The sequence below is a fragment of the Scomber scombrus genome, chromosome 5 (genome assembly GCF_963691925.1).
Source record: "Scomber scombrus chromosome 5, fScoSco1.1, whole genome shotgun sequence".
Taxonomy (NCBI): domain Eukaryota; kingdom Metazoa; phylum Chordata; class Actinopteri; order Scombriformes; family Scombridae; genus Scomber; species Scomber scombrus.
Genome location: NC_084974.1, coordinates 5153471 through 5167475, shown reverse-complemented (window position 1 = coordinate 5167475; position 14005 = coordinate 5153471). Strand labels below are relative to the sequence as shown.

The 14005-nt window shown below is 37.9% G+C and overlaps 1 protein-coding gene across 1 annotated transcript; it reads right to left on the bottom strand.

Moving 5' to 3' along the window:
• Positions 1 to 709: 709 nt before the first annotated feature.
• On the bottom strand, positions 710 to 13834 carry LOC133980601 (phosphatidylinositol transfer protein alpha isoform-like). The gene is made up of 12 exons (XM_062419360.1): positions 13673 to 13834; positions 10704 to 10734; positions 6723 to 6868; positions 5863 to 5954; positions 5609 to 5616; positions 5035 to 5109; positions 3353 to 3436; positions 3158 to 3235; positions 2938 to 3048; positions 2569 to 2691; positions 1714 to 1770; positions 710 to 1614 (listed from the first exon to the last, which is right to left on the bottom strand). The coding sequence occupies exons 1-11, from the start codon at positions 13687 to 13689 to the stop codon at positions 1726 to 1728; spliced, it is 810 nt and encodes a 269-aa protein (XP_062275344.1). The 5' UTR covers positions 13690 to 13834; the 3' UTR covers positions 710 to 1614; positions 1714 to 1725.
• Between the last annotated feature and the right edge of the window lie 171 nt (positions 13835 to 14005).

Genomic DNA, 14005 nt, shown 5'->3' with positions numbered 1-14005 from the left:
TAACCAATCAAACTCCTCATCGCTAAACCTAATCAGCCCAACCGACGAAGGCAATGAGTATTAGCCAATCAGAAACAGAGTAGGGTGGATCAAGGCTTGGTTATCCTAAGAAAAAAAAACATTTGGCGTACAGTAGCTAATGTTGTTGTTCCCGCCCCTAATCCGGAAGACTGTTCTCCGTCAAAATAAAAGCATAACACCTGAGGCGTAGATGAAACCAGACATTGAGGGTCATTCAATCGTATTCTGCTGTCATGTTATCATCGCATTTATATATTCCTAAATAAAACTCGTTTGTTTCAATTTCTGCCCTGCAAAAACTGCTCAAACTGTCATTAACTTTCTATGTGGATTTTATAGCCAAAGGTTAGCTACAGGGCATTCTTTGCATATAGTTGTTACTGATATACAAGTTAAGAAGCCTGTTTCTGTTTGGTTATAAATCAATGATTTTATTCTGAGGGATAGCTGCTGCTGGTGGTTCACACTTCTGCTCTTTCAGTTTTACTTCACCTTAACCTTATGCACTCAGTTGTGAGGCCAGTAACACCAGAGAAAGTAACCCAAGTTTAAGTGACTTGCGGGTTTGTGACTCACAACATCTTGACTCTGGTTCAGTCTGTCATGTAATCAAGAGAAGTACAGGTGAAAAGGATATTTGCTTGCACATATTATTCCAACAGATGTACAAATGGACAAGAAAACAAGGAACAAATAAATTGTCTTTAATGTACACAATCACATGAATAGTTACATTAAAATCCAGGTCATTTCATTCAACACAAGACTTACAGTATAACTTTTGAACAGCTATCGAGACATAACTATTTTGTGTGTCAATCATTTTACAATCTGTTCAGAGTTCAGGTTCTTCTTACATACTGTATTATCATCACCAACACTCAAAACCTCAACCCAAAGCTATAATTAAAAAAACATAAATCAGCAGCTGGCACCGACAGCAGGTGCAGTCAGACCGGGATTACCACACTGCATTGATAATCATAAAGAAATCAATCATAAGCTGTATTTCCATTGTAATGCCTCCAGCCACCATGTCATGATGAATCAAATTACATAAAGACCCTTCATGCACAGGTGGGTGGAGGATTTCCAATAGTGAAAAAAACAGCATTAAGAGATCTTTGTGAGAGGAAACTAACTGAATTTTCGTAAAAGCACTTTCTTTATATTAATTATAAAACTACATTTTAAGATTCTGGTAACGCTGGAGCTTTTGCAGACAGAAGACTAGTAGAAAAGTTTGACTTGTGCTGGTAAGTAAACATGGAAAATACAGAAATGTTGCTTTAGAGTCAGTTTGCACCTTTTCCCTTCGCTTTTAAATTCAAAAGGACCCATGAGGCATATGCAAGAACACTTCATCTTCAAAACTGATTCTCAGTCTTGCAAATGTGTTGTAGTTGTAGTTAATTGTAGTGCATGAATACACAGAAATTGGTTCGCAATCATGAGCTCTTATTAAGAGCATACTTCATTAGAGTGTAACTGTGGTGTTCTTGTTTATGCCTATTAAGTTGTTCTGGGTCCAGTATCCAAGGAATGGAGTCAGAGCTTGCTGACTGAAGTCAAGTCCTCCTGTATCAGAGTGATCTGAAGAGGGAAACATGACATGTTTTAAAGATATGACTGATTCATCTTGGTTAAAATTATGAATGTTAATCTCAACAACAAAAAAAGTTTAACACTTACTGGGTTAGCCGGTCAGTCATCAGAACCCATGCCTTTAATTTCTTCATTCTTCCTCATCTAACACATGGAAAGACACATGTTATTGACAAGTGTACAAAAATACCTGATTTCTTTTATTCAGCACAAGCACTGCTGACGGAGGCAAAACAATGATGAGAAAAACTGTAAAGACTGCGGCTGCGGCAGCATGTTGGAACAATTCATATTTTAACATAGTCCTTTTAGCATAATGACAACACACTTCATGTTGTAATGGCATATTTTTCTAGTTTGTAATAGATATAAAATAATCAAAGCTATAAAAACATTGTGTTTTGATATATCAAGAACCCTTCCTGTTATTACTAATTGTATGTCATTAAAACATTTCTCATTGTAATGACATACAAGTTGCTGATGTCTCTCATACATCACATACATCATGTTTTTGTCCAGATTAAAAGATGTATGTAAAACTTGTTAGCTATCCTGTCATATGTTACTTCAATCTTGTTATATGACTGATTTAGAGTACAGTTAAACCAACATACCAATTTATCATGTTATAACAATCAAGTTTTGGAGTTAAAACTGACTAATTTGGTATGTAGTAATGAGAAAACTATATAATCATATAATTATCTTAAAATGACAGTTTTCATATATATTCTATGCATGTACTTGTACTGCCTATGTCATTCACTGCCACTCAGGTTGTGGCATGTTGAGTATACTATGCAGCAACATCAGCCCTATCTCCTTCTCCTGGTTGTATTTTTAATTTTGAGAGGTCATTAAGCTCTTTGGGATCTACAAATACAGGATTGAACTTGTGAAAGAAAACGCAGTGTACAATAAAATACTGAGCTCAGTCACCTCGTCCAACTCCTTCTTTGTCTCTTCCTCCATACGTCGTATGTCATCCATCGACAGATCGATCCATTTATCGATCCAGCAGAACAGCTGTCTGTGGAAGTGGGTGAACACACGCTTCTCCACCTGAAAAGAGTGAGAGGTGGGGTGAGGAGGACATTGTGAGGATACAACAGGGACACATTGGAAGAGGAGAGATTAGGCAATAATTACAGGGAGAAAAAATATAAAAGTCATCTGAGGTACATCTCTTGTATGGTGTGGCATTTTAACTCAAAGCAGACTGTCTTAGGTGCAATTCATACATTGGCCACAAGACGGCAATATATATCAAACCCCATATTTTCCTCCTTGACAACAACAATTTCATACCTTTTGAATGAGGCCCTCCATCCTGTTCTGCAGTCCCCTCCACTTGAAGTTGACTGTAACTAACTTATAGGCACACATATGCGGACAGTTGGGGTTGTTGGCGAGTTCTTTCTGCAAACACATATGCACAGGTAACATTAAAGACATCGTTTCCAGGCGGTTCAACCCAAAACACGAAATAATAAATAAACATGAAATAAAAAAGGTATAGTGTAGGTACCTTCCAGTCAGGTCCCAGAGGCCCTCTACCCGTCTTCTCTGACTTAAAGATGGCTGGGTCTTGGTCTGCCTTGTAGTCCTACAGAATGAAGAAAGGTTGTGAATGAGTGCTTAAAAGGAGATTGTAAAACCTTTTTTAAAATGTCTGGCTTCTGATGTGCTTGTTTTTGAAATCATGTAGAATTTTGGCTCTTACTTTTGAATTTATGCAACTTCTGTCAGCAATGTCAATGTCAACAATCTCAGTTTTTTCCCATGAGCTTTGGTCTAGTCCATGTACCTGCAGCGAGGCAAATACATCAAACCATCATGTTAGGTCAATTGCTTTGTAAAGGCAGGTAATACATATCACATTTCATGTTTATACGTACAGCTCAACAAAACTTAGTTTTACAAGTGCAGGATGAGTTTCAATATATATCTATATTAGTGATTAATGGAGTAACGTTATCCAGACAGAGGTCACAAAGTCCCAACAAAAATCTGTGAATTTCATCACATTAGTTTCAGATGAACTTTGAAAAGCATTTTAGCAGAAAACAAGAACTGTGAATTTTGTTCGCAATTTTCCCCAGATGGCTTGCACTAGTATGGCAAAATGCCTACTAGAAGATTCACCAAAAAGTATCTGCCATTTCCAAACTGCAATGACCTTTGGTCAGACACTTGATAATGACATGGGGCTGCACAAGACTGCTGACCAAAATCTAAAATCTTGATAGTGGTGGGACTAGTTTCAGTTTCATTCAGTTCACGTCGAGGCTTGAGGATAGCAGGACGCCAACTTCTAAACATACTAGCCACTCTGTGAAGCTGTTCATAGGCACAGTGGTGTTTTGAGCTAAATGCTAACATCAGCAGGCTAACATGGTCACCATCTTAGCTTGCTAATCTTCGCTAATATGCACTAAGTACAAAGTACAGTTGAGGTTGATGGGAATCATTACTTTTGCCAGTATTTGGTCATAAACTAAAGTATTGCACAAATTAGTTTTGTCATCTATACTGAAGACAGAATATGACTTATAAAATGATTATGAGCTCTAAAGACCTCCACTAATTTAAGTTATAATAATAACTAATACATTTTTTATTTATAGAGCTATAGTTATAACTGTTTTAAGATGCTACTAATAATTTACATTGATGATTTGAAGCAGTACAGCAGGACAGTACATTCAATTACATTCATTTGACTAAATGTTTATTCTTAGCACAAATTTTAATTATATATATATATATAACTATACCTGTAATGTGTTTGCTTAAAGACTCCCTCCTGACTAATACAAATACCCTGATTGTACCTAATATAGTTTTTCCACATAAAAAAACTACCACTTTAAAATCCTAGAACTGGCATCTACTCCTTCCTCATTAAAAATCCCCAAATCTATGAATACTGTTCATTTTGGAAATTTAACTGCTGGACACAAAATGTCTCCTACTTCACTGTAAGGTCCATTCTCACTGTTTGTGCACTGAAGACTTTAAGTTTCTACATGACACCAGGATGATGTCACAAATTATGCTCGTAGGCCCAGCCCTTAAAAAGGTCAGATTTTCAATGAGCAGAGAGAAAAACTTTCCACTTGTCAGCAGACGAATGTGAAAACAACCTTCTAGTGTCAAACTCCCAACATACGGCATTCTGCACAGTAGAGCTCAATCAATTCAACTACAGAAACAAGAAGAAAAACATATTTTTGAGCAGAGGTGGATAGATTGGTCCCACTAATGCTTTATGTGAGAGATTACAGAAACCACTTATTACTTGTACTTTGGTAGTGAGTAGAGAATAATTCTCCATCTGTCTGTTAATGAGATGTTGGGCAATGTATGTTAGTGCTGTTAGTACTGCTAGATTACATGACTTACATTGTCCTGATCCCCCATATCGGGCTTGTGCCACGTCTCAATCTTAATCATGAAGTTGTCTTTCATGTATTCATTCTGCATGGGACAGACAGATAATACAGTCAATCAGCAATCATACCTACTGTGTGTACACATGCAAAAGTTATTACATAACAGTGTGAGGAGGCATTGTGTATCAATGTCTGCACATGAACATTAGCATCTGTGTGTGTGTGTGTGTGTGTGTGTGTGTGTGTGTGTGTGTGCCTGCCATACACACACACATACACACACACACACACACACACACACACACACACACACACACACACACACACACACACACACACACACACACACACACACACACACAAGCTACTGTGTGAAGTGAAGCTCATCATTGCAGTATCTCCTTTCATCCAACATGGTTAGCATCTCATCTTTCATTGTGTTAAGTTGAACACTGTTTCACTGAACACTTTACTTAGTTATAACTGCACTCCTGTTACTAAAGCAAATAATAAACAGTCCCACAGTTAAAAAGGTAAACTTAATTGTTACTTTTATTTGGAACCTAAAATGAAAGAATACTTACTGTAAGAACTGCATTAGAAGAAAGGGACGACGGCGATGGAAGGAGGATGGATCAGAAAGAGAAGAGACAAGGTTATAGGTCATACACGGATTTCATTGGTCAAATGCCACAACATACATTGTAACTGTGCATCATCATTAAACAGCTAGTGTTGGTCTTTACTGTACAATAGGATCACAAGGCATTGACTGAGAATGGGTTGCTAACATGTTAAATTATGCATTGTGGTGTTTTGTGTATGTAGTGGGACTCACTGGTTCGACAGTAAGGATATGCATTCCAAGCCTTCTCGTGAACCTCCAGAGAACCTTTTGGAGCCAACGCACTGATCACACGTGGCACCTTGCTGCAGAGACAGACAATGATGTAGATACATAAGTATGCACAATTATAAAACAACAGTTAATGGACTTTCAGAAACATAAGACAGAGTAGGGCCAGATCTATATGGTTTTACAGTTTCAGCGATAGATAAATAATGTTCATACATTTACATTTGGGTAATTTTTTTTTTCTCTGTCCCTCTCTGAATCTGTCAACTTGAAAACCCTTAATTAGATTCCACCAAAGTACGTTATGCATGAATAGCTTTTCAAAATAAAAATGGAACCTTGGTTTTAATGGACAGTTTTTGGGCCTCTGCAAATTCAAAACTGCTTCCAAGGATTTTCCACTCTCAAAAAAAATTAGTTGATTGAATTAAACATTTTTTGGGGCACGAAAAAACTGTAAACCCTGAACACAAATAAATATGGAGAAAGAAAATCATATATGAAAATCATATTGTCCCTGAATATTGGATTTCTATTATTGAATCTCTAATTAAGATCGGGTCGAGTATGTGTTGTGATTTTAAAAACCTTTTTTAGATAGTAAGTGGGCAACTACACTAGTCTTCCTGCTGAATGAAAGAATTAATAAAGATGACATAAAATGCCATGCTTTTTTTTTGCCAACTTGGCAACAGAGTACTCATATTAAGCAAAAGTAAATTATTACTTTATCACTAATAAAGCCATTAGTTATAAGTTACAATAACTTTATCAAGGTAGAATTTCTGTGTATTCCTCCTATGTCTTATGTATTGTGAGGCATGCAGTGCTGAGCTGCGTACCTCTGCAGGTGGTAGATCTTGTGGGTGTACTGTCCCTTCTCTGCATCCTTCTCATAGGGCTCGTTGACCAACACCTCCACACCTTCTCCTCCACCCGTCTCGCTCTTACTGGCCTCTGCTACGGCATACAGCTGACCCACTTGGTACTACAGAGACAAAACAGAGAGCGGATTATTGTTGTGTGCACAGATACGCAACAGCGTGTTAACAGCAGACATTCTGACTTGTCATAGCAGGAAAAACACAGGTGGAGCTAATAATAGGTTAGTATCATGCTATGGTGATGTGTAAGGAGCTCTACACAACATTTTAGCATCTTTCAGCTTATTGTTTTGGCCAGATGATTTGCTGCTGTGGTTCAGTCAGAGAAAATAATAAACTTAATGTATGCTGCCTGTTCTGTACCAGGCGGAAAGAGACAAGGTTAGCGACTAGCTGGTTAACATAGTGGAGAACTTTGCAGCTGAAAAGGCTGATTTTTTCCTCTAGAGTTGATGGAGACCAAAGCAGAGCTACATAAATAGTGCATACTCGACTTACATTCATTATATAAAACAGCAACATGACTCCAAATAATTCTAATGTTGCTCACTATCTGTTGGATGTGTAAATGGCAGTTTTCTAACATGGTGCACTAACAAGTGTAAATGGCAGATGTTAATGTTTTGTTTACAGCTTGTTTTACTGCCTCCAAATGGCTAATGTAGCTTTACAGTATGTTATCCTGTGATAAGTTAAAATGTCCTGAAAAACATCTACTAGTATTATTATTATTGTATTTATTTTATCACAGTTAATGAAAACAGAACTCACTTGATAAACTAAGGTAATGGTAATGGTTTTGTTAAAGATACTTAGCTAGTTTCTACATTAGCTTCTGGCTCAGTAGCGGCTAACAGCTAACTAGCATACTGGGCAGCTCAATCTTTGAAAAAAGGGATTTAGAGGATTTCTTCTAAAACAGTTTCTGTGTTGAATGTTTCACCCTGGTACACAGAAAACAATACATTAGTGTTGTTACACCATTATACAACTTCGGCAGAAAAAAAAAAAAAATTAAAAATACTACAATAAGAGAGTCTCAAGATAATGTAAAGACAAATGCATAGACCCCTGTTGAAAATCCTTCTAACATGACCTCTGTTAACCATTCATTATTGACCGTGAGTTACCGGTTCCCTTTTGGTATCCCAGACACAGTCTTCAGCATTGGTAAACTAGCTGAGTAAGCCTTTTCTCCACTTTTTTCCGCTCGTTCTTCCTTCCTGCTCACTTCTCTCTGCTACAACCCCCAATAGTTCAAACCCTCCCTGACTCATGCAGAAGTGTTGTCACACTGGAAAGACTGACTCATATTACTGGGTCTGTAGCCTTTGCCAGGGCCACACAACTCTTCATAACACACACACACACACAGACACAGAAAACCTTTTTGCTTGCATTGCTTGAAACAGGGTTTGCTATGCCTTGCTGTAACAGCTGGTTGATTGACATTCTGGTCCTCTGAGGCTTCTACTTTTGGGGGAATACCTGTATCTTTACCTGATGTGTATGTTATAAACTGTTTATGGATTTGTGTGACAGCTGGTGAGACCAGTAATGACACATCAGCTGTTTGTAGTTTAGCAGGACAAATGTCTTGTATTTGAATCAAGCCAAGCCCTCTTCTACCCAGAGACATATCGCTGCTACAAGCTAATAACCTATTTTGGTAGCTGTAGATGCTCAGCCATGTCACTGTGTGTGGGAACTTCGGAATGTGACTTTCCGTGTAGAACCAGTGTGTTATGTCATTGTCAAGCCCCGTGAGACAAAAGGAGGATGACATTCGGCTGCAAACGAAACAGGCTGAACCTGAATGAAGGTGGACATCAATATTGGGATGAAACAACATGTTAAGGCAAAGTACTCCCTTTTTCAAGTTTGTCTGTTAAGCGGATCTGCTGGTTCACATTGTGCGATTAAGGTGTGGGCTATGAATTAATGTTTCCTTGTTTTATAATGAGAATGGTACGTTTTCATCACATGAGCAACTGTCAGTATGATTAAGGCGCTCAAAGCAACACCATTGTCGTCTATGTTTTCTTGTCTCTACTTGTTTGAAACCATTAAACCTGATGACAAAAGTTATCTGTGAGTTGTTCTTGATCATCATTGGTGTTTATGAAAAAACACTGCTACATTTCATCTTAACCAAAAGGTTGATATTTGGCCAATTTAGTCTGTTTATGTCAGAAAATATCATTCCAAGAGCCCAAGGTGATTTTAAAAAAAACATTTGATAAGCTGTAAACAGCTGTTTTATTGTAATTTTTACCTAAAATACTACAGACAAAAATATGACTTAAGCGTATGCCTGTCACAATGACTACTTCTATTCGACGGTGTATTGTCTCAAAAATAATTGCGATAAACGATATTGTCATTTGAAGATCATTTTATACCACTGATATAATGATAATATAATAGCATAATAATGCAAGGGGTTGGGGGTGTGTGATTGGAGAGTGGGTGCTACACTTCTGTAAAAACACAGATAGCCATTATGGGCTGGTACAGAGTTATTTACCTTTAGTTCCATATAAGCGAGAGGGCTCGCTTCTGCAGTCTCCATTCCTCACACTACACTTAGCCAATGTGACATGAATAGCCGGTTAGCTGCTAATGTGAAGTGTGGCAATATCGAGGTGTGATAAGTTGTTATATAGACATGATGATGTTGATAATTACGTTATAGTACGATAAGTAAGAATGTTGCTCATTCATTTTCTGACAGCCAACTTACCCCTTAACCAATCAATTGTTTCAGCTCAATAATGTATGACAGTAGAAACAAGAAACTGCATTTCCATAGTTTTTTAAACAAAAAGTAATAGAAATGCAATACTGAGTAATCACACAGGTATTACACTTTGGATCATTTTTTTAAGTTTCCCACCAAACCTTGTTTCCAATTTCTGTGAATGCAGCATCAGACTACAGAGCCAATCCCATTTCATTCAGATTTGCTCCAGCTCGAGTATTATAATTTTCACAGTTATTACTCCGCTAACGCAGGAATCCAGGGGATCAGAGAAAAATCCAGTCATACCGCAAACAGTGATTATATGGCTTAGTGAAACACTGGCTTCTGCTTTGTGTTAAGCAACGGAACAAACAAAGCAAACATTGTTGTATGGAACATTTGATTAAACCACAGAATGAGTCTGTGGATGTTAGGTAAAGAGACGAAAGGGTTTACACAGGCATGTAGCGTTATGCTAGAAAAACACTGACGACACTGCCATGAAGCACAAATCTTAAGAGGGGGAAAGGTAAAGAAGCAGAGCCTGCACTTTCCATGATATGGCAGCAGCCAGAGTTATGACAGATTACACACTGCTAAATAAATTCTGGACCTGATATGAAGCTGCAACAAAGGGTTTCAACTGCAAGGGCATCTGTCAGCAGCCTAAAGTGACAGTCCTGACAGCAGCTAACTTTAAACACCAGCACACGCCTGGGCACATATTGTACTGAGTGCTAGCCACTTAGTACAGTATGTATGTAATGCCTTTAATCATCTGTAAAGGCAGTAAGATCAGATTGTATGATGATAACTGAAATATGTTGACCATCAGCCTGGAGCAGCATTCCAGCTGTGAAAACTAAAGAGAAGTGACTGCGACACGGAGACAGGTTAAAAATAATAAGATTCATCAAATGGTACTAAAAGTGACTTTTTATACAACTAATAGGCAGAAAGGTTTTTTGAAATGCTAGAAAACAGTCCTGATGCAACCTTTGTAAAACCTGTACTGTTTCCTTCTTCACCAAATGTGATATCTACGATTATATTCTTTGCCGTAATTGTAGATTGCCGGATTTGGCCAAAAAATGCCCACAGGTAAAAATATAGGATCACATCTGATTGTACATTACAATGATGTCAATTAAATCGTACTGTCCTTTATAAAGAAAAGTAAATAAATGAGTGCTTACCTCCTCCACTGAAACGGGCAGGACGATTCGGCTACAGGAGACAGAAAGCACAAGAACGTGTTAAGGAAAAACTCTGCCAGTCAGCCATGAAACTGAAGACACAACATTATACTGTTGACTTTAGGAAGAGGATGATGATATTAGTGATGATGTCGACCTATGAACAGTTCCCCTCTAGGTCTAACTTACAGACATCAACGTCCTGCTTCAATACTCAGTATTTAGTCACATGTTGTTTTATGTACAATAGTTGTACTTGGAAAGTGGAAAATAAATGAGAGATTGCCTCTTGGATGAATCAATAAAATAAGCAACAATAATAATCCATGTTTTAGAAGTGCTAGTAGAAAGGCTCTCAAACCTTCTGAATTGATGGGAGTCTCTGAGTCATCAAGTTATTTTTGTGTCTTTTTTATATACACATCCCAATTAGTGCTAGCTACCTAGCTACATTAAAGAGCACTCCAGTGATTGAGTACAGCACTTCCAAAAAAGCTGAGGGAGTCACAAGAGACAGACTGAACAAAGAATGATTGAAATCAAAGCAGCGGAGGCAGAGATATCCTGACTTTCAGTCCTTTGTATTGGTCGAGCTCCACAAAACACTGGAGCCTACATTTCCCATGATGACATCATCAGGGTTATTTTTGTAGAACTTTGGAAATCTCTCTCAGAGCTACACAAGACATTATTTATTTATATTTTTGCAGCAGTGTGGTAGGGCTGCAACTAACGATCAATATCATCCTCAATAAATATGTAGATTATTTTCTCAACTAACCAATTAATCGTTTGATCTATAAAAAGTCAAAAACCAATGAAAATTGTCCATCAGATTCCTCCATATTCCAAGATGACTTCAAATGTTTGTCTAAACCAACAGTCCAAAACCCAAAGACATTGAGTTTACCATTAAAAAACAGAAAAAAGTATTCAATCCTAACAAAGAAGAAGCTGGAAACAGAGATTTAATGTGATTTTTGCGTAGAAATTGACTTAATCAGTTATACAATTATCAAAGCACTTGCCTAAAAATCTCCTGTCGATTGACTAATTGTTGCAGTTCTACTGTATGAGACAACAAGTAAACTGAACTTCATGTTCAGGGTGATGTAACACTCACATAAAATCTGACTTCTAGATGAATGTTAAATGGACGATTCTTTCTTCAGCAGGACACAGACTTGAGGTCAGCTGGCCTACATAGGGTGACTGCCATAGGCTAATTACACATGTTTACCAGAGACCTAATAAAACTACTAACACTTCTCCTGGTGATGTAGCCATAAAAGCACAATAACATCATTGTGAGCCATGTTTTTTAATTAGAGCTCTGCTTTGGAGAATATTTATCAGCTGATTTATAGTTAATACATAATGAGCACTGGGAAGTAGCAAGACAGTCTTCTGCTGATGTGCAAACCTACACAATGCTCTACTATCACAGGAACACAGAGAAGAGGAAATGATAAGAACAATCAAGAATGCCACCGCTAGCAAACAAATGAGAAACTTTAGGTGGAAACCTTGCATCTGTATGTGTCTGTTTGTTCTTCGTGTGTCCTTCTCATGTGCCACGGTACAATAGCCAATTAATTGCCACCTGTTGCCAGTCTAGCAGGGTCTGAATATTTCATTAGAACAGATCAGAATGGAAGAGGAGCCTTTCAGGCATGAACCTGATGGCTGGATTAATGAAAAAGAAACTGTATGTTCGTCTGCACCCATACACTGACCGAGACACGGCACAGTTAACAAGTTTCGGCCAACTACTTATTGATTTTAGAACTATTTCTGATTGTATTTTTGAACAGTAAATGATTATGTTGGAGCAAAACCCTTATGGTCGGTGATGTATTGAAAAGGCTTAACGGAAAGATACTGTTTCCCGTTGGATAGTTGCCTTCAGGAAGGCCACCAGGACCCATTCTCATTTTATTACAGTCTACAGTGAAATAATATAACAGTCCCAGAAGATGACAAACAATATTTTTTGAGTCACGAGTTAATTTTCCTAAGCATAACATTTTAACATGGCTGAACCTTTTAATGTACTTTGCACTATGGTCAGATGACAGCTCCTGGATGTCTGTCCAGTGATGATGAGCATATGACATGACAGTCATAAAACAGGCTCAGTAGGTACAAGAATGTAGCAGGACTGGATCATTGATTTATTCACTCCATTCATTCATGCCCCCGGAGACACATGTGTGACTTGTGATTTGGGGCTATAGAGCTATACATGAAAACTTTTTTGCCTTGGCTTACTGACTTGTACTATTATTTTATATTTGCCCAGATTAATAAAAAAAAAAACCCCGAAACCCCGTTCAAATATTGTCGAATTTGATATATTTGTGCTTATAAACTCACAGTCATGCCTTATGAAACATGATGTAATATGTTTTCTCTATATTGGAGATGAAATGTTGAATTCGGCATCAATCATTTCCTTAAAAGTATAACTAAAGTAAGAGGAAATGTCACTTTCAAAACTTGTTTGCCGCACCTCTTCCTACCAAATGACAGTCAGCAAAGTGACCTAGGCGGGGTACACAGTACACTCAACCTTAACCCTTAGTTTAGATGCGAAGATAAAGCTCAGTCAACCGATACCGAGGCGACGACTGGCTGATACCACAACACGACCTGCTTTGCTTTAAACTATATCATGTACGTTGTTTTACAAAAAAGCGAATGAACTTTAAATTGTCTGAACTTTCTACGGAGTTCTGACCTGGAGTTCAAACTCACTCATGTACATTAAGCCCGCTGCTTAAACACACAGAAACTTTGTTTACTTAGCTACATTTGAACATGTATATCGTTTTTTCCCGCTTGTAATGGTCACTCATTTTAAATAGTTTGATATGTTTTAGTTAAGAGTTATTGTCGACAGTAACAGTTTGTGTCCTATCCGATAAAAAAAAAAAAACAACGCAGTTTCATAAAATGATAATACTCACAATTCTTTAATCAGCATGTTGACTGTGTTTCCGTTGGGACAAGCAGTATACAAACAGCAGGAAACCCCTGGAAGCTTCTCTAAAGCTGACAGGAGCCGTTCATTCACTGCCCGACGCCTCTTTTACTCCCGAGTTTTCTTCCTGGAAGATGCGGTGTGTGTACGAAGGGGCGCGGCTTAGAAAGAGGAGGAGACCCCCCACCTTTAGTTTCACACAGGTGACTTGATGTGACGTTCAAGTGCAGCTCGTAAACCATTATAAAAAATCAACGTGAACTTCCTGTTGTGGTGATTGCTTTGTGTGTGAATATGATAATACCTCTTCAACCAACTG

Excerpts from the sequence above, each read along its gene's own strand:
- LOC133980601 (XM_062419360.1), bottom strand. Across the intron at positions 5,955-6,722 it reads AAGATCTACCACCTGCAGAG|CAAGGTGCCACGTGTGATCA; the intron begins GTACGCAGCTCA and ends CTGTCTCTGCAG. Across the intron at positions 2,692-2,937 it reads TGGAGGGCCTCATTCAAAAG|GTGGAGAAGCGTGTGTTCAC; the intron begins GTATGAAATTGT and ends CACTCTTTTCAG.